General features: G+C 35.8%; 1 protein-coding gene across 1 annotated transcript; it reads left to right on the forward strand.

Annotated features, from left to right (window-relative positions):
• The first annotated feature begins 6970 nt into the window (after positions 1-6970).
• LOC117331058 lies at positions 6971-21419 on the forward strand. The gene is made up of 5 exons (XM_033889652.1): positions 6971-7018; positions 18803-18969; positions 19636-19689; positions 20251-20415; positions 21120-21419. Exons 1-5 carry the CDS (start codon positions 7007-7009, stop codon positions 21310-21312), a joined length of 591 nt encoding a protein of 196 aa, XP_033745543.1. The 5' UTR covers positions 6971-7006; the 3' UTR covers positions 21313-21419.
• The last annotated feature ends 5687 nt before the right edge of the window (positions 21420-27106 follow it).

Here is a 27106-nt window from a genome sequence, read left to right on the forward strand (position 1 = left end):
ATGTTAACCATTTCTTCTATAGAGTTACTTTGTGGTAAGTTGTAGCATGGAATAATTCTAAGTCACAAAAATAACCAAACCTGAAAAATAGCCCAGCTGTCATGCTCACAAGTGTCTATAGCACAGGGTAGGAGCATTTGTTTGACCGGATTTGACTTTATGTAGGTATAAACACATATTTTGTTTTGACCTTGAAATGCAAATGGCGGCTGTGGATGATATTACACAAATATGGCATAAAGGGAGGCATTTCAGCCATTAAAAATGCTCCTATAACATACTTTTAAGACACCTGATTATAGTAAGAATGACCTTTTTAAGACAAATTGTCAAACTGGTGAGTTTTGGGCCTTTTTCAGAAATATATATATTTTACCCCAAACTCAACGGATGAACATTTGTTCCTAAAAACAGTCTTCCTGCCATGTCTAGAGTTCTTTATTGTATCTAATAAGGGCATTTTTGACGTTTGAAATACCTTCTTATATGCCATAATTGTGTTATATTATTCACAACCGCCATTTGCATTTCAAGGTCAAAATAAAATCGTGTTTATACATATCATAAAGCCAAATCTAGTCAAACCAATGCTCCTATTTTGTACTTTAGACTCGTGTGAGCAAAACGACATGACTGTTTTGCACAATAAACGCGATACATATGAGTTAATTATGTCCCCCTGAAACATGCATTTTTCTCATGTTTTGTTGAAATTTACAAACAACTGAACAAATTAAATGTCAACGGCAAGGCCCACAGTTTGACATGATACATATCAGAATTTTATCAAGTTATTTCTATTTAATTGCACCCTAGTGGGGATTTATAGCCTTGTAAAATATCAACTGTTTTGGTTGGATTTGCTGTTTAGATGCCCCTTAAAGCACTTCTATCTTATCTATAAAATCGCATTTGCCGCAGTCTTTAAACACTTAATTCAGTACCGTTTTCACAATGACAGATAGGTGTGTAGGTGCGGGTTATAAAGTTGTCGTTAGGAGAGACATTAAAACCAAGAAGTTTGCTAGAAACTTAAGTCTTCACAATAGGTTTCTTGGTGTTTTAAGAGCATATGACTTTTCTATGGATCAAGAGATGGATAAGTGTTCGAAGTGTTTCAAGACTTATCAAAAACTAAAACTGCAACCGTGGTGTTGATGATGATTCTTACCATCCATAGAAGATCTATGTTATGGCTGTCTTCTCACACCAAAAGCACACTATGTATACATAGTTTCAATAAAAACTCGACCATTTTTCCCAAGCGCGCAAAACGCTAACTTATCTTTCATCACAAATTGTGGTGTCTTTGGTCATCACGTTTTTGTTCACATCATCGCATAGGGAAAGCTCTTAACCCTACCGTTGAAATTCGCACTGATGAAAGAGAAATGTTGACTTGTCAGCTACCTTCCAGGTCAAAGGAAGTCATCAATAATCGGAGACATAACATATGTTATTCATGCAGGAGTCTCCCTCTCCTCAGATTGTAAAGCCTGGACGGATTGGACAAGAACACAGTTTCTAGAAATTCTTCGTTCTCCCTCGTTCGTCTGCTATTGTTCTGTGTGAAAGTGAAGACGGACAATTCATGGAAACGGTGTTCAACTCTTTTCAACGTGTCAGTTTCCAGTATATCGAAAATGTTTCATTCCATAGTAAAAACCTTAGACATAACTATTGTTCCATTGTTCATTGGACGTGTAAATCACGAGCACAACACAGTGTTCTCCGAAGTATTTTTGGCAAGCTGACGAGTGACATACATGACGATACAATATACCTTTGTTCCTGAGTTCTGATCACAAGCTCCAGAGCATCTCCTACTGTGGTAAGAAGAGGCGAAAAGTTCATGAGCATAGCACTGCTTAATGGTAGCATTTTGGACACAGTAGGAACTTTTCATCTAAGCGATAATGATGCGAAGATTACACACATCATCATCAATAGTCTCTGATAACTGCAGAAAGATTACAGTGTCGTTGTTGATCGAGGGTTTAAGGATGTTTTACCAGATTTGGAATAAACTGGTTTAACAACAAATACGCCGTCTTATATAAAACCTATGCAGACTCAACATGACGACCTACTCAGTAACTTTGATAGATCCGTAGCTAAATCCAGATGGTCAATGGAGTCATATCACACACGATTCATGCAATGGCTATTTTGCAAAACAGAACTTGCCACTAACTATTTCATGCTAAAACACCAGAACAAAACGCAAAGGAAAGGGTGCTGACTGACAAAATGAAAGCGCGCCTTAGTGTTCACAACACCTTAGCTCAGGGTGTGAAAGATGAGCCAGATCTTACCAAGGGCCAAGTCACTATTTCGCAAACTAGATACGACTTCGGATGGTTGTGACTCTCCAAAGTTAGACATTGAATACCTTCGGACAATATCCTGTGGTACATAAAAAATACTGGCAGCTGGCTACATCAGTGAGCAACTCATTAATGATGGTGATAACGAGATCTGGATCTATATGCACTCACGGGACATTGTACAATGTCAGATCAACTCAAGGCATATGAGCAGTGTAAAGTGCAATGTTTGGATCCAGCATGACAGCTCTGAAACCATTAATCCCCTAAATGATTAGTATTGCCAGTGTCCTACTGGACATATAAACATGGGCGTATGTACCCGTGTTGCCACTATCATATACTATTTAGGATGCTCCATTCATTTGAAAACCAGTAAGCCTTTGCATCCAGAAGTAAAAAGGTTTAAGACAGTTCTCAATTAATGTAAACTTCGCTTCCAACTGTCATGTTCCAGGTATTAGGTATGGTCGACTTGGACAATTGGAACTACGATGAAGACCAATCATGTAGCGTGCTTGTCAGAAAATTGATTCAGCTGTTGTAATTGAAAATTCCACTTTAAGTGGTTATTCATGTAGGTGTCAGTCACTGTGTTCTAATGAAACTAAGCATAAACATTTTATTTCAGTTCACCTATGCTTGTTGTTTTTTTAATAATTACATATCAATACTGTCACTAAATTTTTATTACTTTGCACAAAACTCCTAATATGACTTTTTTGGGGCAATTGATTGTATACAGTTGTTATTAGCACATTATTGGTAAGGTTTTTTTTGACCTTTAGAAAATGTCACCTAATGTAAAAAGAGCGCGATCTTACTCAAAACCCATCACATTTTTTATCTCCTGTCCCTAATGTGAAAATTGTACCTATTTGCTTAGCATATATGAAAATCTAATGTTATTATCAGCATGTTTATGTTTGATTTTCTAAAAAGGAAGAATTGGTACTGTAGCATTTTCCCCAAAAAACATACATTGCGCTACATCCTTGCGTATGTAATGTTTGGACTTAAATGCCTTTTTGTAAACGCAGGACTACGGAAACTACCAATAGCACATACAAGCTATTTTATTTGCTTCTTAGGTCATTTTGAAACCCAACCTTTGAATGTTTAATTGGTAAAAGTTTTAAAAAAAAAAATGAAGGCCGGTATCAGTTAGACTTAACGAGTGGCGACATAATTTTGTTCACCTACAGGAATGCGTCAAGCTGGATCGTCAACACGAAAGGGTGGGTTGACCTGTGTCCTGAAAAGCCTACGTACATCCAACCTAAGCATTGGTTTGTTTATGCTGGACGATTGTGCATTACACCCCTTCCCTGGCGCAATTTCAGATATCCTACCGTGGGATGTCAATAGTAAGTGTATTCAAAATATATATCAATGAGAAGGTGTTTCATTATAAAAACTAGTGTCTTTAAAATAGTAACAGTGTTGTTTTCTTCTACAGACTTCATACTAACAATACAATGCTTTCTCTTCACGAATCAATTCAGTATCACGCGTACTTAGAATTATACGGAACGTAATACGAAATTCATACGTCATCAATGATTCTTGTGTTATTTCAAATAATTTTTTATTAAACTACTTCATTAAGCCAACTTTCGTACGACAATGATGATTTTGTTCTGTTTTGCAGTAGGTCGTGCCAGTTAGTCAATCGGCCAATGTTCTTCTGTCGTCCGTCTGTGCGAAGGGTATATGTCATCCCAATTTATTGCTTCAACGCGGAAGTAGGAAAGTTCGTGAAGGAGCTGTTTAACATCTACACGTATCGCTATTGTACATGCTGCAGATATGGATGTCCAATAACCGACACTTTGACTTCTGGATAAAGTTAAATAAATGGACACTGATTCACTAGAAATAATTTGTTGGTTATGATATACATGTATATGTTGTACAAAGTGGTATTTGATAGTGACTAAAGTAATAAATTTCACAAGTATGACTATTATTTTGTTATATGTATCTTTTCTCAAATATAATATACAAAAAAAAGATTACAGCCACAGAAGCATAATATGTTCTTACTTAGGATGCTATTTTATTTTATAATCTGTTTATTACTTTTCTAGTTTAAAATTCCTTAAAACACCCAACACTTCTAGACACCATTGAAAAAGCAAACAACACTAATATGAACTTGGTGCTATTGCATCGTGAAGTCTGATTGGTCAATTTCATACAAAATAATATGTAGTCTGTCTTTTCATTGGTTGTTTGCCTACAACAATGGCATTTTCAGTATAATAAACACATTTACTGTTTGCAATATAATAAACATATAGAGAATATCGCACGTCTTACTGGTTATATATTTTCAGTAGTCTTCTTTGTTATCGTCATCTCTTCTTCACATCAATGATATGTTATCAAAATTAAATATCATCTCACGATTTATTTGTGACTTGCCACCCTATGCGAAAGAAACATAATCAAATGCAGGGCTAATTTTTGAAATATTGGTTCTTAACAGAATGCTCTCCATGGGCAAGCAGAATCTCAAAAGTATCCAATAACATAAATATATCGGTCAGTAAACTTCAATTTAGCATTTTTATTGGTCAATTTTAGTTTGAACGATTTTGCATCACTAGGAGGACAACATAGCTACATGAATAAATCTATAAACCGTAATTTTTCGAAACGTCATCGCCATCGCCATCGCCGTTTCTACATGACATCTATAACAACGCATTCTCGGCTTAGCTTCAAACTGATTGTTTGAATAAAAAACTTACATTTTAGGGTCGTAATATTAAACCAACATGGGCACAGGTGACAAAAAAGGCAAGTGTTATATATATTAACGCTTTTTGTAAAGCTTGTATTTTTGTCTTATATATGGATTGAAAGGTGTTTTTACTGCGTTTATGGTTTTGTTTTTTGGTTTAGTTTCATTTATTAAACGTCCTATTTACAGTATGGGTCATTTAAGGACGTGACAGGTGTTGGTGGTGGAGGAAAAACCACCGACCTACGATCAGTACCTGGCAACTGCCCAACGTGGGAGTCGAACTCCTAACCCAGTGGAAGAGGGCTAGTGATAAAATGTCGGGACACCTTAACCACTTGGCTAACGCAGTGGGATACAGACATATTCTATATAGCGCGTTATCGCGATATATTGCATATGTCTGTATTACATTGCGTTCATACCACCGTAAACGCAGTAAAACACCGTTCAATTTATATATTTACATCCAACAAATCATTGAAATACCGTAGGAAGAAAATAAAAGTATGGATGTGATGTGACGTTGGTAACAACGGCAGATGTGGTTGCTAAGATAATATTGTTCCAGTGAATGTACGTAAAGACATCAGTATTGCTTTAAAAATCAACATTTCTCTTCAATGCCTTTTATGATTTTAATTAATAGATATATTCACAATCCACAATTTCCATCACGGGTTTACTATGGACAAGCACAGCATGTATTCACATAGATTTAGTAGTGAGGTGGTCAAATGTTCTATAGGAGCTGTACTCTTCAGCCATTTGTTGTTCGCCTACCTCGTAGAGAATTAAAATATGCACCCATTTCCGCAATATTTCAGTTTAGGTTTTGACAAAATACTCACTTGGCGTTAGTTTTTTGTATACAGATCATCGGAAACAGGAGAAAACGCTAAAATTGCGTTAACCAAATCTTTCAAAATGGCGCCGTCTATTTGACGTTCCGGTAACGTCACAAACATACGCCCTCATGAGTATGTTACCGATTCCCGCGTTTATTAATCCACTAAGCCCTTTTTCACTACGCTAATTTATTCGCAGTCAGAGCTTACTAAGCAGAAGAAGGGAGATATGTAAATATATCGAAATGTTTAGAGCCTAAGCATGGAGTTGTTGTCTCACATACCTACAACATATAACGCCAAATTCAGAAGGGACTGACAGACATTGCATCATGTCTATGTGAGATTAAAGGGATGTTGAAATGCAATTATGGAATATATTTTTCCAAAAACAAAAACAAAAACAAACAAAAAACAAAAAAACAAAACCCCCAAAAAAACCAAAAAAAAAAACCTCAGTATTTTATGGAAAGAGATACTTAAGTGAGAACAATAACATATTGGGCAGTGAAGGTCTGCCAAGCGACTGTTCCCTGTGTCCGGTATTAGTAAAGACGTTACAAAGCAAACACTACGGCCCATTTATTGCACATCAAGAGGATAAACTGTAATCCTATTAGGTATATCGCCACTAAAGATACTTGTACTGTGTATTTATTTGTCTGCCTCTAGAGTCCTATGTAATAGTATAATACATTTATACATTGATCGTTATTTTTCTTTCTTAACTTGATATAAATGACTGCAAATGTTGCTGTGTAATACTTTATCTTGTTGATATGTAACATATGGTGATCGCATTGGTGGCAGGCATTACCAAGAGAAGGTTGATAAAGATGATAATAGTCCTATTGTATCATTAATATATTTCCATCAAAGCCTTTCCATGCTATAAATTGTATGATCATGTCGGCCATACAGACATATGCTATCAAATATATTGCCATTAAACGAAAGGGATTAAGATTAATATACAAAATATCAATTCTTCAAAAATCCTATTTTACTAGGAACACTATAAAAGAACTGCGTGAAAACGTAAACTTGCCTTAGTTATTTGAACTTGAGCTGAATTTAGCGACATGTATGCGTTGGTAAGTAATATATAATATTATCTCTGATAACCACAAGGAATCGCTCTATATTGTATAAAGGTGAGGGGTATCTGATAACCACAGGGAATCGCTCTATATTGTATAAAGGTGAGGGGTATCTGATAACCACAAGGAATCGCTCTATATTGTATAAAGGTGAGGGTATCTGATTAACACAGGATTCCCTCTATATTGTATAAAGGTGAGGGTATCTGATTACCACAAGGAATCGCTCTACATATATACAGGTGAGGGTATCTGATTAACACAGGGATTCCCTCTATATTGTATAAAGGTGAGGGTATCTGATTACCACAGGGATTCCCTCTATATTGTATAAAGGTGAGGGTATCTGATTACCACAGGGATTCCCTCTATATTGTATAAAGGTGAGGGTATCTGATTACCACAAGGAATCACTCTATATTGTATAAAGGTGAGGGGTATCTGATTACCACAAGGAATCGCTCTATATTGTATAAAGGTGAGAGTATCTGATTACCACAATCGCTCTATATTGTATAAAGGTGAGGGGTATCTGATAACCACAAGGAATCGCTCTATATTGTATAAAGGTGAGGGAATCTGATTACCACAAGGAATCGCTCTATATTATATAAAGGTGAGGGTAACTGATTACCACAATCGCTCTATATTGTATAAAGGTGAGGGGTATCTGATTACCACAAGGAATCGCTCTATATTGTATAAAGGTGAGGGAATCTGATTACCACAAGGAATCGCTCTATATTATATAAAGGTGAGGGTAACTGATTACCACAATCGCTCTATATTGTATAAAGGTGAGGGGTATCTGATTACCACAAGGAATCGCTCTATATTGTATAAAGGTGAGGGGTATCTGATTACCACAAGGAATCGCTCTACACATATACAGGTGAGGGTATCTGATAACCACAAGGAATCGCTCTATATTGTATAAAGGTGAGGGTATCTGATTAACACAGGGATTCCTTCTATATTGTATAAAGGTGAGGGTATCTGATTACCACAGGGAATCGCTCTATATTGTATAAAGGTGAGGGGTATCTGATTACCACAAGGAATCGCTCTATATTGTATAAAGGTGAGGGGTATCTGATAACCACAGGGAATCGCTCTATATTGTATAAAGGTGAGGGGTATCTGATAACCACAAGGAATCGCTCTATATTGTATAAAGGTGAGGGTATCTGATTAACACAGGATTCCCTCTATATTGTATAAAGGTGAGGGTATCTGATTACCACAAGGAATCGCTCTACACATATGCAGGTGAGGGTATCTGATTACCACAAGGAATCGCTCTATATTGTATAAAGGTGAGGGGTATCTGATTACCACAAGGAATCGCTCTATATTGTATAAAGGTGAGGGTATCTGATTACCACAATCGCTCTATATTGTATAAAGGTGAGGAGTATCTGATTACCACAAGGAATCGCTCTATATTGTATAAAGGTGAGGGGTATCTGATTACCACAAGGAATCGCTCTACACATATACAGGTGAGGGTATCTGATAACCACAAGGAATCGCTCTATATTGTATAAAGGTGAGGGTATCTGATTAACACAGGGATTCCCTCTATATTGTATAAAAGTGAGGGTATCTGATTACCACAGGGATTCCCTCTATATTGTATAAAGGTGAGGGTATCTGATTACCACAGGGATTCCCTCTATATTGTATAAAGGTGAGGGTATCTGATTAACACAGGGATTCCCTCTATATTGTATAAAGGTGAGGGTATCTGATTACCACAGGGATTCCCTCTATATTGTATAAAGGTGAGGGTATCTGATTACCACAAGGAATCACTCTATATTGTATAAAGGTGAGGGGTATCTGATTACCACAAGGAATCGCTCTATATTGTATAAAGGTGAGAGTATCTGATTACCACAATCGCTCTATATTGTATAAAGGTGAGGGGTATCTGATAACCACAAGGAATCGCTCTATATTGTATAAAGGTGAGGGAATCTGATTACCACAAGGAATCGCTCTATATTATATAAAGGTGAGGGTAACTGATTACCACAATCGCTCTATATTGTATAAAGGTGAGGGGTATCTGATTACCACAAGGAATCGCTCTATATTGTATAAAGGTGAGGGAATCTGATTACCACAAGGAATCGCTCTATATTGTATAAAGGTGAGGGTAACTGATTACCACAATCGCTCTATATTGTATAAAGGTGAGGGGTATCTGATTACCACAAGGAATCGCTCTATATTGTATAAAGGTGAGGGGTATCTGATTACCACAAGGAATCGCTCTACACATATACAGGTGAGGGTATCTGATAACCACAAGGAATCGCTCTATATTGTATAAAGGTGAGGGTATCTGATTAACACAGGGATTCCCTCTATATTGTATAAAGGTGAGGGTATCTGATTACCACAGGGAATCGCTCTATATTGTATAAAGGTGAGGGGTATCTGATTACCACAAGGAATCGCTCTATATTGTATAAAGGTGAGGGTATCTGATAACCACAAGGAATCGCTCTATATTGTATAAAGGTGAGGGGTATCTGATAACCACAAGGAATCGCTCTATATTGTATAAAGGTGAGGGTATCTGATTACCACAAGGAATCGCTCTATATTGTATAAAGGTGAGGGTATCTGATTACCACAATCGCTCTATATTGTATAAAGGCTGAGGGGTATCTGATTACCACAGGGAATCGCTCTATATTGTATAAAGGTGAGGGGTATCTGATTACCACAAGGAATCGCTCTATATTGTATAAAGGTGAGGGTATCTGATAACCACAAGGAATCGCTCTATATTGTATAAAGGTGAGGGTATCTGATTACCACAATCGCTCTATATTGTATAAAGGTGAGGAGTATCTGATTACCACAATCGCTCTATATTGTATAAAGGTGAGGGTATCTGATAACCACAAGGAATCGCTCTATATTGTATAAAGGTGAGGGTATCTGATTACCACAAGGAATCGCTCTATATTGTATAAAGGTGAGGGTATCTGATTACCACAAGGAATCGCTCTATATTGTATAAAGGTGAGGGTATCTGATAACCACAAGGAATCGCTCTATATTGTATAAAGGTGAGGGTATCTGATTACCACAGGGATCGCTCTATATTGTATAAAGGTGAGGGTATCTGATTACCACAGGGATTCGCTCTATATTGTATAAAGGTGAGGGTATCTGATTACCACAGGGATCGCTCTATATTGTATAAAGGTGAGGGTATCTGATTACCACAGGGATTCGCTCTATATTGTATAAAGGTGAGGGTATCTGATTACCACAAGGAATCGCTCTATATTGTATAAAGGTGAGGGTATCTGATTACCACAAGGAATCGCTCTATATTGTATAAAGGTGAGGGTATCTGATTACCACAGTCGCTCTATATTGTATAAAGGTGAGGGTATCTGATTACCACAGTCGCTCTATATTGTATAAAGGTGAGGGTATCTGATTACCACAAGGAATCGCTCTATATTGTATAAAGGTGAGGGGTATCTGATTACCACAGGGAATCGCTCTATATTGTATAAAGGTGAGGGGTATCTGATTACCACAATCGCTCTATATTGTATAAAGGTGAGGGGTATCTGATAACCACAAGGAATCGCTCTATATTGTATAAAGGTGAGGGTATCTGATTACCACAAGGAATCGCTCTATATTGTATAAAGGTGAGGGTATCTGATTACCACAGGGAATCGCTCTATATTGTATAAAGGTGAGGGTATCTGATTACCACAAGGAATCGCTCTATATTGTATAAAGGTGAGGGTAACTGATTACCACAAGGAATCGCTCTATATTGTATAAAGCTGAGGGTATCTGATTACCACAGATCGCTCTATATTGTATAAAGGTGAGGGGTATCTGATTACCACAATCGCTCTATATTGTATAAAGGTGAGGGGTATCTGATTACCACAAGGAATCGCTCTACACATATACAGGTGAGGGTATCTGATAACCACAAGGAATCGCTCTATATTGTATAAAGGTGAGGGTATCTGATTAACACAGGGATTCCCTCTATATTGTATAAAGGTGAGGGTATCTGATTACCACAAGGAATCGCTCTATATTGTATAAAGGTGAGGGGTATCTGATTACCACAAGGAATCGCTCTATATTGTATAAAGGTGAGGGTATCTGATAACCACAAGGAATCGCTCTATATTGTATAAAGGTCAGGGGTATCTGATAACCACATGGAATCGCTCTATATTGTATAAAGGTGAGGGAATCTGATTACCACAAGGAATCGCTCTATATTGTATAAAGGTGAGGGTATCTGATTACCACAATCGCTCTATATTGTATAAAGGTGAGGAGTATCTGATTACCACAATCGCTCTATATTGTATAAAGGTGAGGGTATCTGATAACCACAAGGAATCGCTCTATATTGTATAAAGGTGAGGGTATCTGATAACCACAAGGAATCGCTCTATATTGTATAAAGGTGAGGGTATCTGATTACCACAGATCGCTCTATATTGTATAAAGGTGAGGGTATCTGATTACCACAGTCGCTCTATATTGTATAAAGGTGAGGGTATCTGATTACCACAAGGAATCGCTCTATATTGTATAAAGGTGAGGGTATCTGATAACCACAAGGAATCGCTCTATATTGTATAAAGGTGAGAGTATCTGATTACCACAAGGAATCGCTCTATATTGTATAAAGGTGAGGGGTATCTGATTACCACAAGGAATCGCTCTATATTGTATAAAGGGGAGAGTATCTGATAACCACAAGGAATCGCTCTATATTGTATAAAGGTGAGGGTATCTGATTAACACAGGGATTCCCTCTATATTGTATAAAGGTGAGGGTATCTGATTACCACAGGGATTCCCTCTATATTGTATAAAGGTGAGGGTATCTGATTACCACAGGGATTCCCTCTATATTGTATAAAGGTGAGGGTATCTGATTAACACAGGGATTCCCTCTATATTGTATAAAGGTGAGGGTATCTGATTACCACAGGGATTCCCTCTATATTGTATAAAGGTGAGGGTATCTGATTACCACAAGGAATCGCTCTATATTGTATAAAGGTGAGGGGTATCTGATTACCACAAGGAATCGCTCTATATTGTATAAAGGTGAGGGTATCTGATAACCACAAGGAATCGCTCTATATTGTATAAAGGTGAGGGTATCTGATTACCACAAGGAATCGCTCTATATTGTATAAAGGTGAGAGTATCTGATTACCACAATCGCTCTATATTGTATAAAGGTGAGGGGTATCTGATAACCACAAGGAATCGCTCTATATTGTATAAAGGTGAGGGTAATCTGATTACCACAAGGAATCGCTCTATATTGTATAAAGGTGAGGGTATCTGATTACCACAATCGCTCTATATTGTATAAAGGTGAGGGGTATCTGATTACCACAAGGAATCGCTCTATATTGTATAAAGGTGAGGGTATCTGATAACCACAAGGAATCGCTCTATATTGTATAAAGGTGAGGGTATCTGATTACCACAAGGAATCGCTCTATATTGTATAAAGGTGAGGGTATCTGATTACCACAGTCGCTCTATATTGTATAAAGGTGAGGGTATCTGATTACCACAGTCGCTCTATATTGTATAAAGGTGAGGGGTATCTGATTACCACAAGGAATCGCTCTATATTGTATAAAGGTGAGGGTATCTGATAACCACAAGGAATCGCTCTATATTGTATAAAGGTGAGGGTATCTGATTACCACAATCGCTCTATATTGTATAAAGGTGAGGAGTATCTGATTACCACAATCGCTCTATATTGTATAAAGGTGAGGGTATCTGATAACCACAAGGAATCGCTCTATATTGTATAAAGGTGAGGGGTATCTGATTACCACAAGGAATCGCTCTATATTGTATAAAGGTGAGTGGTATCTGATTACCACAGTCGCTCTATATTGTATAAAGGTGAGTGATATCTGATTACCACAGTCGCTCTATATTGTATAAAGGTGAGTGGTATCTGATTACCACAGTCGCTCTATATTGTATAAAGGTGAGGAGTATCTGATTACCACAGTCGCTCTATATTGTATAAAGGTGAGGGGTATCTGATAACCACAGGGAATCGCTCTATATTGTATAAAGGTGAGGGGTATCTGATTACCACAAGGAATCGCTCTATATTGTATAAAGGTGAGTGGTATCTGATAACCACAATCGCTCTATATTGTATAAAGGTGAAGGTATCTGATTACCAAAAGGAATCGCTCAATATTGTATAAAGGTGAGGGTATCTGATTACCACAAGGAATCGCTCTATATTGTATAAAGGTGAGGGGTATCTGATAACCACAATCGCTCTATATTGTATAAAGGTGAGGGTATCTGATTACCACAGTCGCTCTATATTGTATAAAGGTGAGGGTATCTGATTACCACAATCGCTCTATATTGTATAAAGGTGAGGGGTATCTGATTACCACAGTCGCTCTATATTGTATAAAGGTGAAGGTATCTGATTACCACAATCGCTCTATATTGTATAAAGGTGAGTGGTATCTGATAACCACAATCGCTCTATATTGTATAAAGGTGAGGGGTATCTGATAACCACAATCGCTCTATATTGTATAAAGGTGAGGGGTATCTGATAACCACAAGGAATCGCTCTATATTGTATAAAGGTGAGGGTATCTGATTACCACAATCGCTCTATATTGTATAAAGGTGAGGGGTATCTGATTACCACAAGGAATCGCTCTATATTGTATAAAGGTGAGGGGTATCTGATAACCACAAGGAATCGCTCTATATTGTATAAAGGTGAGGGTATCTGATTACCACAAGGAATCGCTCTATATTGTATAAAGGTGAGGGTATCTGATTACCACAGTCGCTCTATATTGTATAAAGGTGAGGGTATCTGATTACCACAGTCGCTCTATATTGTATAAAGGTGAGGGTATCTGATTACCACAGTCGCTCTATATTGTATAAAGGTGAGGGGTATCTGATAACCACAATCGCTCTATATTGTATAAAGGTGAGGGTATCTGATTACCACAGGAATCGCTCTATATTGTATAAAGGTGAGTGGTATCTGATAACCACAATCGCTCTATATTGTATAAAGGTGAGGGTATCTGATTACCACAATCGCTCTATATTGTATAAAGGTGAGGGGTATCTGATTACCACAAGGAATCGCTCTATATTGTATAAAGGTGAGGGTATCTGATAACCACAAGGAATCGCTCTATATTGTATAAAGGTGAGGGTATCTGATTACCACAATCGCTCTATATTGTATAAAGGTGAGGGTATCTGATTACCACAATCGCTCTATATTGTATAAAGGTGAGGGGTATCTGATAACCACAAGGAATCGCTCTATATTGTATAAAGGTGAGGGGAATCTGATTACCACAAGGAATCGCTCTATATTATATAAAGGTGAGGGTATCTGATTACCACAATCGCTCTATATTGTATAAAGGTGAGGGTATCTGATTACCACAAGGAATCGCTCTATATTGTATAAAGGTGAGGGTATCTGATTACCACAAGGAATCGCTCTACATATATACAGGTGAGGGTATCTGATAACCACAAGGAATCGCTCTATATTGTATAAAGGTGAGGGTATCTGATTAACACAGGGATTCCCTCTATATTGTATAAAGGTGAGGGTATCTGATTACCACAGGGATTCCCTCTATATTGTATAAAGGTGAGGGTATCTGATTACCACAGGGATTCCCTCTATATTGTATAAAGGTGAGGGTATCTGATTAACACAGGGATTCCCTCTATATTGTATAAAGGTGAGGGTATCTGATTACCACAGGGATTCGCTCTATATTGTATAAAGGTGAGGGTATCTGATTACCACAAGGAATCGCTCTATATTGTATAAAGGTGAGGGGTATCTGATTACCACAAGGAATCGCTCTATATTGTATAAAGGTGAGGGTATCTGATAACCACAAGGAATCGCTCTATATTGTATAAAGGTGAGGGTATCTGATTACCACAAGGAATCGCTCTATATTGTATAAAGGTGAGGAGTATCTGATTACCACAATCGCTCTATATTGTATAAAGGTGAGGGGTATCTGATAACCACAAGGAATCGCTCTATATTGTATAAAGGTGAGGGAATCTGATTACCACAAGGAATCGCTCTATATTATATAAAGGTGAGGGTAACTGATTACCACAATCGCTCTATATTGTATAAAGGTGAGGGGTATCTGATTACCACAAGGAATCGCTCTATATTGTATAAAGGTGAGGGGTATCTGATTACCACAAGGAATCGCTCTACACATATACAGGTGAGGGTATCTGATAACCACAAGGAATCGCTCTATATTGTATAAAGGTGAGGGTATCTGATTAACACAGGGATTCCCTCTATATTGTATAAAGGTGAGGGTATCTGATTACCACAGGGAATCGCTCTATATTGTATAAAGGTGAGGGGTATCTGATTACCACAAGGAATCGCTCTATATTGTATAAAGGTGAGGGTATCTGATAACCACAAGGAATCGCTCTATATTGTATAAAGGTGAGGGGTATCTGATAACCACAAGGAATCGCTCTATATTGTATAAAGGTGAGGGAATCTGATTACCACAAGGAATCGCTCTATATTATATAAAGGTGAGGGTAACTGATTACCACAATCGCTCTATATTGTATAAAGGTGAGGGGTATCTAATTACCACAGGGAATCGCTCTATATTGTATAAAGGTGAGGGGTATCTGATTACCACAAGGAATCGCTCTATATTGTATAAAGGTGAGGGTATCTGATAACCACAAGGAATCGCTCTATATTGTATAAAGGTGAGGGTATCTGATTACCACAATCGCTCTATATTGTATAAAGGTGAGGAGTATCTGATTACCACAATCGCTCTATATTGTATAAAGGTGAGGGTATCTGATAACCACAAGGAATCGCTCTATATTGTATAAAGGTGAGGGGTATCTGATACCCACAAGGAATCGCTCTATATTGTATAAAGGTGAGTGGTATCTGATTACCACAGTCGCTCTATATTGTATAAAGGTGAGTGATATCTGATTACCACAGTCGCTCTACATTGTATAAAGGTGAGTGGTATCTGATTACCACAGTCGCTCTATATTGTATAAAGGTGAGGAGTATCTGATTACCACAGTCGCTCTATATTGTATAAAGGTGAGGGGTATCTGATAACCACAGGGAATCGCTCTATATTGTATAAAGGTGAGGGGTATCTGATTACCACAAGGAATCGCTCTATATTGTATAAAGGTGAGTGGTATCTGATAACCACAATCGCTCTATATTGTATAAAGGTGAGGGTATCTGATAACCAAAAGGAATCGCTCTATATTGTATAAAGGTGGGGGTATCTGATTACCACAAGGAATCGCTCTATATTGTATAAAGGTGAGGGGTATCTGATAACCACAATCGCTCTATATTGTATAAAGGTGAGGGTATCTGATTACCACAGTCGCTCTATATTGTATAAAGGTGAGGGTATCTGATTACCACAATCGCTCTATATTGTATAAAGGTGAGGGGTATCTGATTACCACAGTCGCTCTATATTGTATAAAGGTGAAGGTATCTGATTACCACAATCGCTCTATATTGTATAAAGGTGAGTGGTATCTGATAACCACAATCGCTCTATATTGTATAAAGGTGAGGGGTATCTGATAACCACAATCGCTCTATATTGTATAAAGGTGAGGGGTATCTGATAACCACAAGGAATCGCTCTATATTGTATAAAGGTGAGGGTATCTGATTACCACAATCGCTCTATATTGTATAAAGGTGAGGGGTATCTGATTACCACAAGGAATCGCTCTATATTGTATAAAGGTGAGGATATCTGATAACCACAAGGAATCACTCTATATTGTATAAAGGTGAGAGTATCTGATTACCACAATCGCTCTATATTGTATAAAGGTGAGTGGTATCTGATTACCACAAGGAATCGCTCTATATTGTATAAAGGTGAGGGTATCTGATAACCACAAGGAATCGCTCTATATTGTATAAAGGTGAGGGGTATCTGATTACCACAGGGAATCGCTCTATATTGTATAAAGGTGAGGGGTATCTGATTACCACAAGGAATCTCTCTATATTGTATACAGGTGAGGGTATCTGATTACCACAAGGAATCGCTCTATATTGTATAAACGTGAGTGGTATCTGATAACCACAATCGCTCTATATTGTATAAAGGTGAGGGTATCTGATTACCACAATCGCTCTATATTGTATAAAGGTGAGGGTATCTGATTACCACAAGGAATCGCTCTATATTGTATAAAGGTGAGGGTATCTGATAACCACAAGGAATCGCTCTATATTGTATAAAGGTGAGGGTATCTGATTACCACAATCGCTCTATATTGTATAAAGGTGAGGGTATCTGATAACCACAAGGAATCGCTCTATATTGTATAAAGGTGAGGGTATATGATTACCACAATCGCTCTATATTGTATAAAGGTGAGGGTATCTGATTACCACAAGGAATCGCTCAATATTGTATAAAGGTGAGGGGTATCTGATTACCACAATCGCTCTATATTGTATAAAGGTGAGGGATATCTCTGATAACTACAAGGAATCGCTTTGTAACTGTAGTCATGTTTAGTGATCTTCTAAATAGAGGGTAGTGGAACATGTTTGGAGTGTTTTGGTTTGGAAATCTCAACTCTTGACTTCATTGTTTTTACTTTTTTTATTTGTTTGCGAATGAAGTCGAGTATCTGAAGAGTTGCAGTGAGGGTTTTACACACAGCTTCAAAAATAATGTTGATAATGTCTACAGTAATTATAAGAAGATTAAAGTGAATGTTTATATGTATTGATGTAGAAATTAACTTTGCTATCAATTGTTTTCATCATGTATATCATATGACGGAAGGAAAGGATGAAGTCTCCGGAGCAAAATATCTATCATATAATCCAAAGAATTGGCTGATGTTATTGCTGGAAAACGAGAAAAAGAGGAGCATCCTCGTACAACATTGTATGTCAAACACAACACACACGTTTGCTCATGATTTGAGAGTGGAGTTAAAAAGCAGGGATACCTGGATAACTTTGTTTTGGATGACACGGGTTAATCTTCTCACTGTTAATAAAAAAATTATCGATGATTGAAAATTAGTGACGATACGTTCTGTAATATCATACTTACAGTGAATATTACCTGTTTGGTAACGATAGATCATGGAGAAGTACCGTATTACTTCCAAACTGTATTCGTTTGGTGACACAGCCATAAGGAAAAGCTTGCGTCAACATTTTTTAAGAGTAGTAGACAAGGATAAGTCAATTTATTACATTTTTACCAGTGAAATATCAAAAATTATTCAATTTATAAAAAAGATATTTTTCACTAGTGAAAAATGAAAAATATCACTTTTGCTGGTTTGACCAATCAAATTAATTATTAGAAAATACCAAAATGATTGACCAATCAGAAAGCCCGACATATATGTCAACACCTGGACAGGGGAAACTACTTTTTTTTAAAGAACTGTAGGCCTAACAGTGTCTTCAGTAATACCAAATATATTTCACTCGTGTGGCTAATATTTTGATATTTTTCACTCGTACTGCGCACTCGTGAAAAATATCAAAATATTAGCCACACGAGTGAAATATATTTGGTGTTACTGAAGACACTGTTAGATATCCTCTATATAATCTGTTTTATATTTTTGTGACTGGGAGCTAGGAATTGTTTTTCCCGACAGAGTCCTTGTTTGCTGCTTGCCCTGATAGCTCTAAGTCAGAGCCAGGCACCAGAAGATGGCGACCTTCTCGAAGAACCATGCATATTTCCACAAAATGCTATTATGGCGCCGACCAGGTTTGTTCGCAACACGACGGACATCGTTAATGCTAAGAGAGGATTCCAAAGGTAAGCCTTCACACAACAATGAATAATAACATTTTTGAGAAAAAATAAATAAATAAATAAAAATATGGTCTCTAATCAACGAAACTGGGAGAATTCTGAACAAAAGATAAATGTATGGATATCTTTTGTAAGAGAAATTAAGACGATCTGGATGTCTTGAATGAAAACTTAAAGTATGTTAACTTTATTCGACAATATTCCCCATATAAATCTTCATCTAATCCAATTGATATACCGTCCTAAATGTGCTACCTCGAACGAAAATAATCAGTTCCGTAAATAAAAAACAAAAAAACAAAAAACATTTTTTTAAATATTATCCCGAGTACAAGAAATATCTTTTAATTTTTTTTCTTGACCCCACTACCTTCAAGATAAACATGTCAACTTTACAACCGTATTAAAGACACCGGAGTCGTGAGAAGCAGGAATACTACTTTAATTGACAGGGAAATTTCAGCAGTAAAATTTAGTTCGTCAAGCTTTACAATTTACAGAATATATTTGCTGGTCAGGTTGTAAAGATAAGTTGTTGATATAGTAAGTATGTAGTTTTAATTGATTCCGTTGTTAATGGAGTATGCTCAAGTCTATCTCGTGATTTTATATCATAACCATTGATATATATGATATGAGTTTAATGATATTTTCATCTGTTAAATATAGGGGGTTTAGAGGTTCCAAAAGGCAAATGAGGCAAGGACAGAAGGCTTCAGCAATGTAAGTAGAAACTAACAAAAATACATAAAGTGCGTTTAGAGTATACATGTAATTATCTTATCGAATGAATGTACGTTGTCAAGTAAAAGTCTTTTTTTTTCAAAGCGATATCTTTTTAAATGGGCATTCCTTTGTTCGGACATCAGAAATATGCACAATTTTTATGGATGAAATCCATGTTGGAACGATGATTATATGAGTGTTTGTGCCTACATGTATTATGAAATTAACGCCAAAATGTACAGGACAAGGCGTATTGTATACAAATACCTATGTCTTTGCAGTAATTAGTGATATTTCGGGTCGGTAATTTAACTTTTACTAATTGGCAAAAATACATATTTTCTAGTAAGTTTAATTTTGACGGCCTAAAATTTATTCAAATGAAGGAATGCCTCTTTAACAATTGTTTTCCTATATTTTCCCATCTTAGTGGTATCAAACGTATGTCGTTGTCTTAGATGTCTTGTTTATTTCTTGTTGTTATACATGTACTTAATGTTTTTTATACTTGTTGTGCATTCCTAGAATTTTTAAAATCTAATGTTCAAATATCTGCAGTAATACGAGAGGATGGAAAACCGACCCCACACAAAAATGGGCTGATCTATGTCCTCAAGATGTGATATTGATCAGACCGCCAAGATGGCACGTGTATCAGAATCGGATCTGTTTCATACCTTCTCCCTTCCCTACATACACATACCCATCAGTAGTGTGTAGAAGGTAAGTAGATAGGAAAACAAAACACAAATATTTACTTGGTACGTAAAGCGGTCACCAGGGAAAATTATTATCGAGTGTAGGTATGTTGTTTTAAATTAGTTCATTTAGAAATCAATTGGTGCTTTTATACCTGTCTTTTGTAACGAATTATGCGAAAATGTTCTTTAAATTGCACGCTCGTTTCTTCTCTTGGTATAGGTATATGCCGTGTCGACATTATCGTATTAATCGTTATGTGTAAGTTATTGTTATCCAATTTTATATATGTATAAAATATGAATATGTCCATTATTTGATTTTTTTTGTTAACGAGGAAAGTGCTATTTATCTGTTGATTAATTCGCAGATGATTTAATTTCGCTATATTCGCTATTATTTCCTTTCAACATCAATAACTGTATACCCTTTCAACATCAATAACTGTAAAGAATTGTTTATTGCATAATACAAGGCCATATTGCGCTAAATTTCAGTTCCGTGAACTCGTTCCGAAAGAGAAAGCAGCGAGATAAAAAATAATTATTAGCCCCGTGAAAATTAACAAATATATAGCGCAAATATTTTATTTGGGTTTTTTTGGTTTTTCTGAGGTTTTTTTTGTAGTAAAGTAAGGTTAGACAGTTATTTATTATTCCGAAAAACGACTACTGTTTAAACTGGCGTTCATCTTTATTCCCCATTCACTGCACACCTTCTACTTACAGGAGGACATGTCTGTACACATCTGGTTCTCAACTGTACTGTCGCCCGGATGTTGCTACCGTCTTCACCATCCCTACTTACTGTTTTATTCCAAATTTAAGCAAATTCGTGAAGAAGAAGTTTGAAATTAAAACCTATCGATACTGTACTTGCTGTCATTACAAGTGTCCATTTTTCACGCTGAATAAACGATAACTTACCAAAGTTTTTGTTATCGAACGGGCATGATCTACTATGATCGAAAGTAGTAAATCATTGATTACCTTTGAATATAATCTGTGGAATAAAATATTTGCAAAACATACCATTTGTCATCACTTTTTATTTATATGAAAAACGGTCCATACCTGGCACAATGTAAAAGTGGTATGAGAAATACTTTGACACGTTAATACGTATTGAAGAATTAATCAGAAAGTGTTAGTTATCTGTTTATTATCCGGTTTTGTGACACAACCAGTGAGACCTATAATTATATATTTCTCTATTAATAAATAAGAGTTGTCTTTCCTTAGTTTACTTATTCCGAGTAAATATCATTATATCGTATATCGATTCATTACTCTAGTCATATGTAAAGTGGAACATTTAATACAATACAAATTATATAACTGTTAAAGTCAAGCTTATTGCTGATTCTATGCCCGTATACTTCATAATTAATGACCGTTTTACACGACCTTTATTAGTACACACTATTAATCACATGGCTCTCATTTGACAACGCTCTATATATATTAGAGCATGGCCTTTGTTTACGAATACGGTTTATCTATATTAAACAACTGGTCACGGCACACATAGGATAAACGTTTCATTTGTGATTGGTTCACATCAACGAAAGAGGGATTTTACATTTGAAAGTACATAGTAAGCGAAAAATGATCAAGCGTTTTATAATGCGGTCCTCTTTTCTTTGTCAGAATCTACTAAAATGAAATGCGATATAAATATTTTCTATCAAGATCACACCCTAATTATTCAGTATTACCATGCGACATGCTATATGTTTCATTAAAAGCAAATAAAATGAGATGGCGAATTTTCAATTAAAAGTGACAATAATAAGTTTTTTTCTAGTGACTCTATACAGAGCCTAGTCAGTACATAGTGGTTCCGTGTTTATATTTGATTTGATTTATTTTGTTGTTGTGCAGATCTCCGTAAGTAAATCCCCCATACGGGATAGTTAACCACTGACTGTCAGTTCTTATTGATTAATAGTAGTAGTGTTAGCGTATCGAGCGTATAGGTATATAGGTGACAATATGTGAGTGAGAAGGCATGTCTGTATACAATCATCAAATACAACGGGAAATGTTATCTACCTGTATTAACGTAATTGATGTACCAAACCAGACCTCGTCATTGTACTGTTAGGACATCCTAGTTCACATTACTCTATCGACAATCAAAGAAAACATTATAAATTGTATATATACATTTATTGCTTGTGTGTTTGTTTTCACTAGGATAGTATATTTATCCGATAAAACTCTTAAGTACCTTTGGATTAAATCCAGCATATGTTAATTCTGGTTTGACCTAAAGATTGTTCTTTTTGTACTTTTTCAAGGTCAGCATGCAAATCTTTATCTGTTGTTCATATTTTGCCATCGTTTTATTGATTTGAGTTAAAGTTAAGTTATTTCTTAATTCTATATTGTTTTTATTCCTAAAACGATATACTTAGCATATGTACACAATCCTTTATGTTAGTTTACGTTTCCATGGCATTGACCTCCGATTTTTCAGTTCACACCAGAGACTAAAGATGACAACTTCTCTGTTGCACCTTATCTGTGCAGTCCAGTATTAGGTAACCGGTTTTATAGAGCTCCTACATTCTTTTCAGGGAAAATTGGTACCAACCTACAATAAATTGGTATTAAGTTCAGATCTGGTGTTACAAGCATTAATTAATCTAATTGCTTAGATATCATTAATGCCTCTCCTCACAATGAAATAAAAACTGACACCAGCAAATATGTAAATGAAAATTACCATCAACAACGGTGATATTTAAATTTATTAACTGATAAAGCCCTCATGAAGCTTCTAACATAACATTAATGATTATTTAAGTAAATCATCAATACAAAGATGCATTTATACAACAGTAGCACTACAATAAAGAAATAATTCAAAACAAGAAATATCTTTAAAAAAAGATAAACGGCATAGTTTTAATGCTTGTGGTTATATGTAAAACTGCTGGTGAAATACATTAACGAACTAATGCGTTTCAGCGCGGATAACAAAATTATATCAGTTTGAATCATTTTTGGGGATAATAAGACTGCATTTAAATCAGAAATATAATTTTATTAATGTGTCATTTAAAAAGATGCATCCACTTATTCAGCTTGCATTCAATCTTAACTTTGTTTCGTTTTTAACTGCATATCTGCATTTTGCATTTTCCGCTACATTGACCAATCACATACTTCATCTTGACCAGTAACGCCACCAGTCGCGTCATATCCCGGGCCAAAAGAAAATTATACGGCTATGCCGAAAACCTTTGCTAGCCTACATGGGATAGACAACAAACGCCACAAAGACATTCATGGTAAAATTATCAGGGATATATTCAACACAACAAATTGGAACTATTTGTCAAAATAAATCACGTAGGTTCCATACAGTATGTAAGTGTATTTAAGAAATGGAGGAGAAACAAACCACACTGAATTTTATAAGAATTAAGCTATAACATTGTAGCAAAAATCGGTTAAATTGTTACCCGATTACATCCGGATGATAGTATATATTTTCTAGGTAAGCAGGTTGGTCCCATTATCATATCACGCAGAGCAACAAGACACGGATAATGTCTGAGATCACAAGTCAACAATACCAGGACACTGAAGAAACTGTTGAAAATCGCATACACGTGATTGCCTTTGTAGCCGATATATACTTTTATAATACATCATTTTATCATTTCATTATCTAAATCACATATAAATGATTGCATTAAAGTTACTGACTGTGTTATGCGCCAGACCTGTTATACTAACCCTGCAGATTCGTCGGACATCTCTCTGAACGTATGGGCTCTTCCACTTACTGGATATTTTGTGGTGGGGATTGACTAATTAGCTTCACGATAATCTGAAGCAAATAATAGTTGATTTGTATATTGAATCATACAATGAAATTGCGTTATGAAAAAAAATCTAATTTTGGAAGACAACAATATATCAATAGTCGCTACTTAAGTAAATGTGTATAAATGGTACTCAAAATGCTTATGCTGCGGGTTTAATATTTCCTAGAAATAAACTGCCAGTGGCAAACTTTAAAGCGTTTTTATCTGTTAGGCCGTTGCCGTTCAATAGACGACTTTTGTTTTATATGTATGTATATAGACAAAACCACAAAAAGTTTCAGCTGACTGTCACTAAAAGATAAAATAAATGATTAATTTCGACATATAGTTACAAATAAGTTAATGTGATTTGTTTTTTGTTTTTTGTTCAAAGATGTACAAAGGGCTTAAACTAACTTTAATCCTTCCTACACTATACTTATATTTTGCAGGCACATCTAGCAACCTCTTAAATATATCGTTTGTCTTTAAAGCAATGTAGTCAAATGCTAATGATTATTTACATGTTCTACCCATTTTGTTACTTTTTTATATATTTTTTTTATTTTTGAAGGCATTTAATATACATTTATACATAAAAGACACTTTCATTCCAACTGACGACTCATCTCATTCATATTCGGTGACAGTATTATGCTCATCATTCTCCTCATCTTCATATACATGTATCATCATCAGTCACCTCACATTCATACATCATCTATTCTAGCATCAATATAATCATATCATCAAAATAAATCATCATCCTCATATATGTCATCATTGTTTTACAACAATCTATTGCACATCCACACACCCTTTCACATGCATACATACATACATACATACATACACACACATACATACATACATACATACATACATACATACATACATACATACATACATACATCTGTATAATATGGACAAGCAGACACAAGACACAATATCCCCACCCCACACACACAAACACCCTCACCCTCACACACAGAGAAAGAGAGAGAGAGAGAGAGAGAGAGAGAGAGAGAGAGAGAGAGAGAGAGTTACATATCTATATATCCACCCAAGCATATTTAGATAAGAGATAATCTTCACCGATGCCGACAACAGAAGTATACACAAAGCACTTTCCAAAGCTTGCTGCTGGTACTATTGTTCATCACTTCCCATGCCAATGTTTCGTTCTCCTTTCACTCCGTAGGCCTACTTTCTTGAATAATTTTATTATTATGAGTATGTTGTAATAACTACATCAAAAAATGTTTAAATTAAATTATAACCAAGATTGGTAAAGAGTATGAAAGGAATGCAGAGAAGGAGGAAAAGAATAGGATGGATACAGGTACATTGTACTTTAAATTATTTTATCTGAAAAATTGACAAAAATTGAACATGACGACCTTGTCAGGGACTGGTGATCTGAAAATTATAATGTCAGTGATAAACAAGAACATCTTATTTTTACCAAGGGCATATAAATAATGGATTATCCATTATCTCTGATTTTACATACATTATATCATTCTAAAATTTACTACAAGAAATATATTTCTGAACTTTGTAATGATCAAATAAAGAGTAAATCAGAGCATTAATAGTCAGGGTCTTGTGAAGGCATCTCATTCTGAAGATATATTGTTTAATTAGCAAAATTATTTGATTGTCAACTTTGTATAGTACAGAAGTGTTATCACTGAACTTACCAAAAAGCAATGTCTGTTTATTTAATGTAAAAGGTATGAATAGGGCTTCCAACAATAGATCAAGACTCTGAATAAGATTTTGGACTTGATCACATTCCCAAAATAGATGTTCAATGGTTTCCCTCTCAGAGTTGCACAAATGACAGAGAGGACTATCTACTAGCTTGGCTTTCATAGAATAATTTAGAACCTTTGGTCGTTTTTAAGAAGATAGCAATGTTGACAGGTAGAACTGGGCGGGCCATGTTGTACTCTTCATTTTGATAGTCTTGTAAACATCTCCTAATTGCTGTAACTAATCCATTATATTTTAAGAAATCAGTATTTATATTATATTTGTTTATAAATTCATCATACAAAAATAATGTTTTTGTACTATAATCTTTGAAAAAGTCTCCTATTAAATGAACACCTTTTGCATACCACTGTTGATAGAATACAGATTTACCACTGATAGTTCCCATTTTGTTACTTGATTGATGACATTTCTGATACGATTTTACCTACTATGTTATCCTAATAAGATTGAACGGCCATTTTCATTGTGAAGTGTCGGCGTCTCCATCGCTGCAAATATGACGTCAAAACGGACACATTATGGATGGCATTTACTGTCCTTTAAATTACACCTAACCATTATTTCTGGGTTCTTAATTTGACGTCTAATAACAGCATTTACCATTGTTTACCAGAATTTTACTTGTAATCTTTGTACAATTGCATGTATATATTTGACTGGCTTGAAATGATACAGACAGATGACAGGTGATATGTATTTATTGAAACTTACATTTGTAAGCAATTCTTGATTAAAAGGATTTACGTATCTATTTTTTAAAAGATTGTCACTTTTAATTGATGGACTATTAGCCTATCGCTCCATAGCTATATCATGACATATGGAAGGGGTATAATGACAAATTGTGGCATTTATGTGGAAGTTGTGAGGCGTCAACGTTATTCAAATTGAGTTTTCCCTTAAAAATGGATTAGATTTCAAACTTGTTGAAAATATCAAATAACATCTGACGATCACTTATTAACCACGAAGAGTTTTTATGATTAAAGCGACTATATCTGTAAGCTTCAAACTCATTAAAGCGACTATATCTGTAAGCTTCAAACTCATTAAAGCGACTATATCTGTAAGCTTCAAACTCATTAAAGCGACTATATCTGTAAGCTTCAAACT

This window comes from Pecten maximus, chromosome 7 (genome assembly GCF_902652985.1).
Source record: "Pecten maximus chromosome 7, xPecMax1.1, whole genome shotgun sequence".
NCBI lineage: Eukaryota > Metazoa > Mollusca > Bivalvia > Pectinida > Pectinidae > Pecten > Pecten maximus.

Bases quoted from the DNA above. Each gene is read 5' to 3' on its own strand.
- LOC117331058 (XM_033889652.1), top strand. The intron at 18,970-19,635 runs GTAAGCCTTCAC...TGTTAAATATAG, and splicing joins GCTAAGAGAGGATTCCAAAG to GGGGTTTAGAGGTTCCAAAA. The intron at 19,690-20,250 runs GTAAGTAGAAAC...AAATATCTGCAG, and splicing joins GGACAGAAGGCTTCAGCAAT to TAATACGAGAGGATGGAAAA.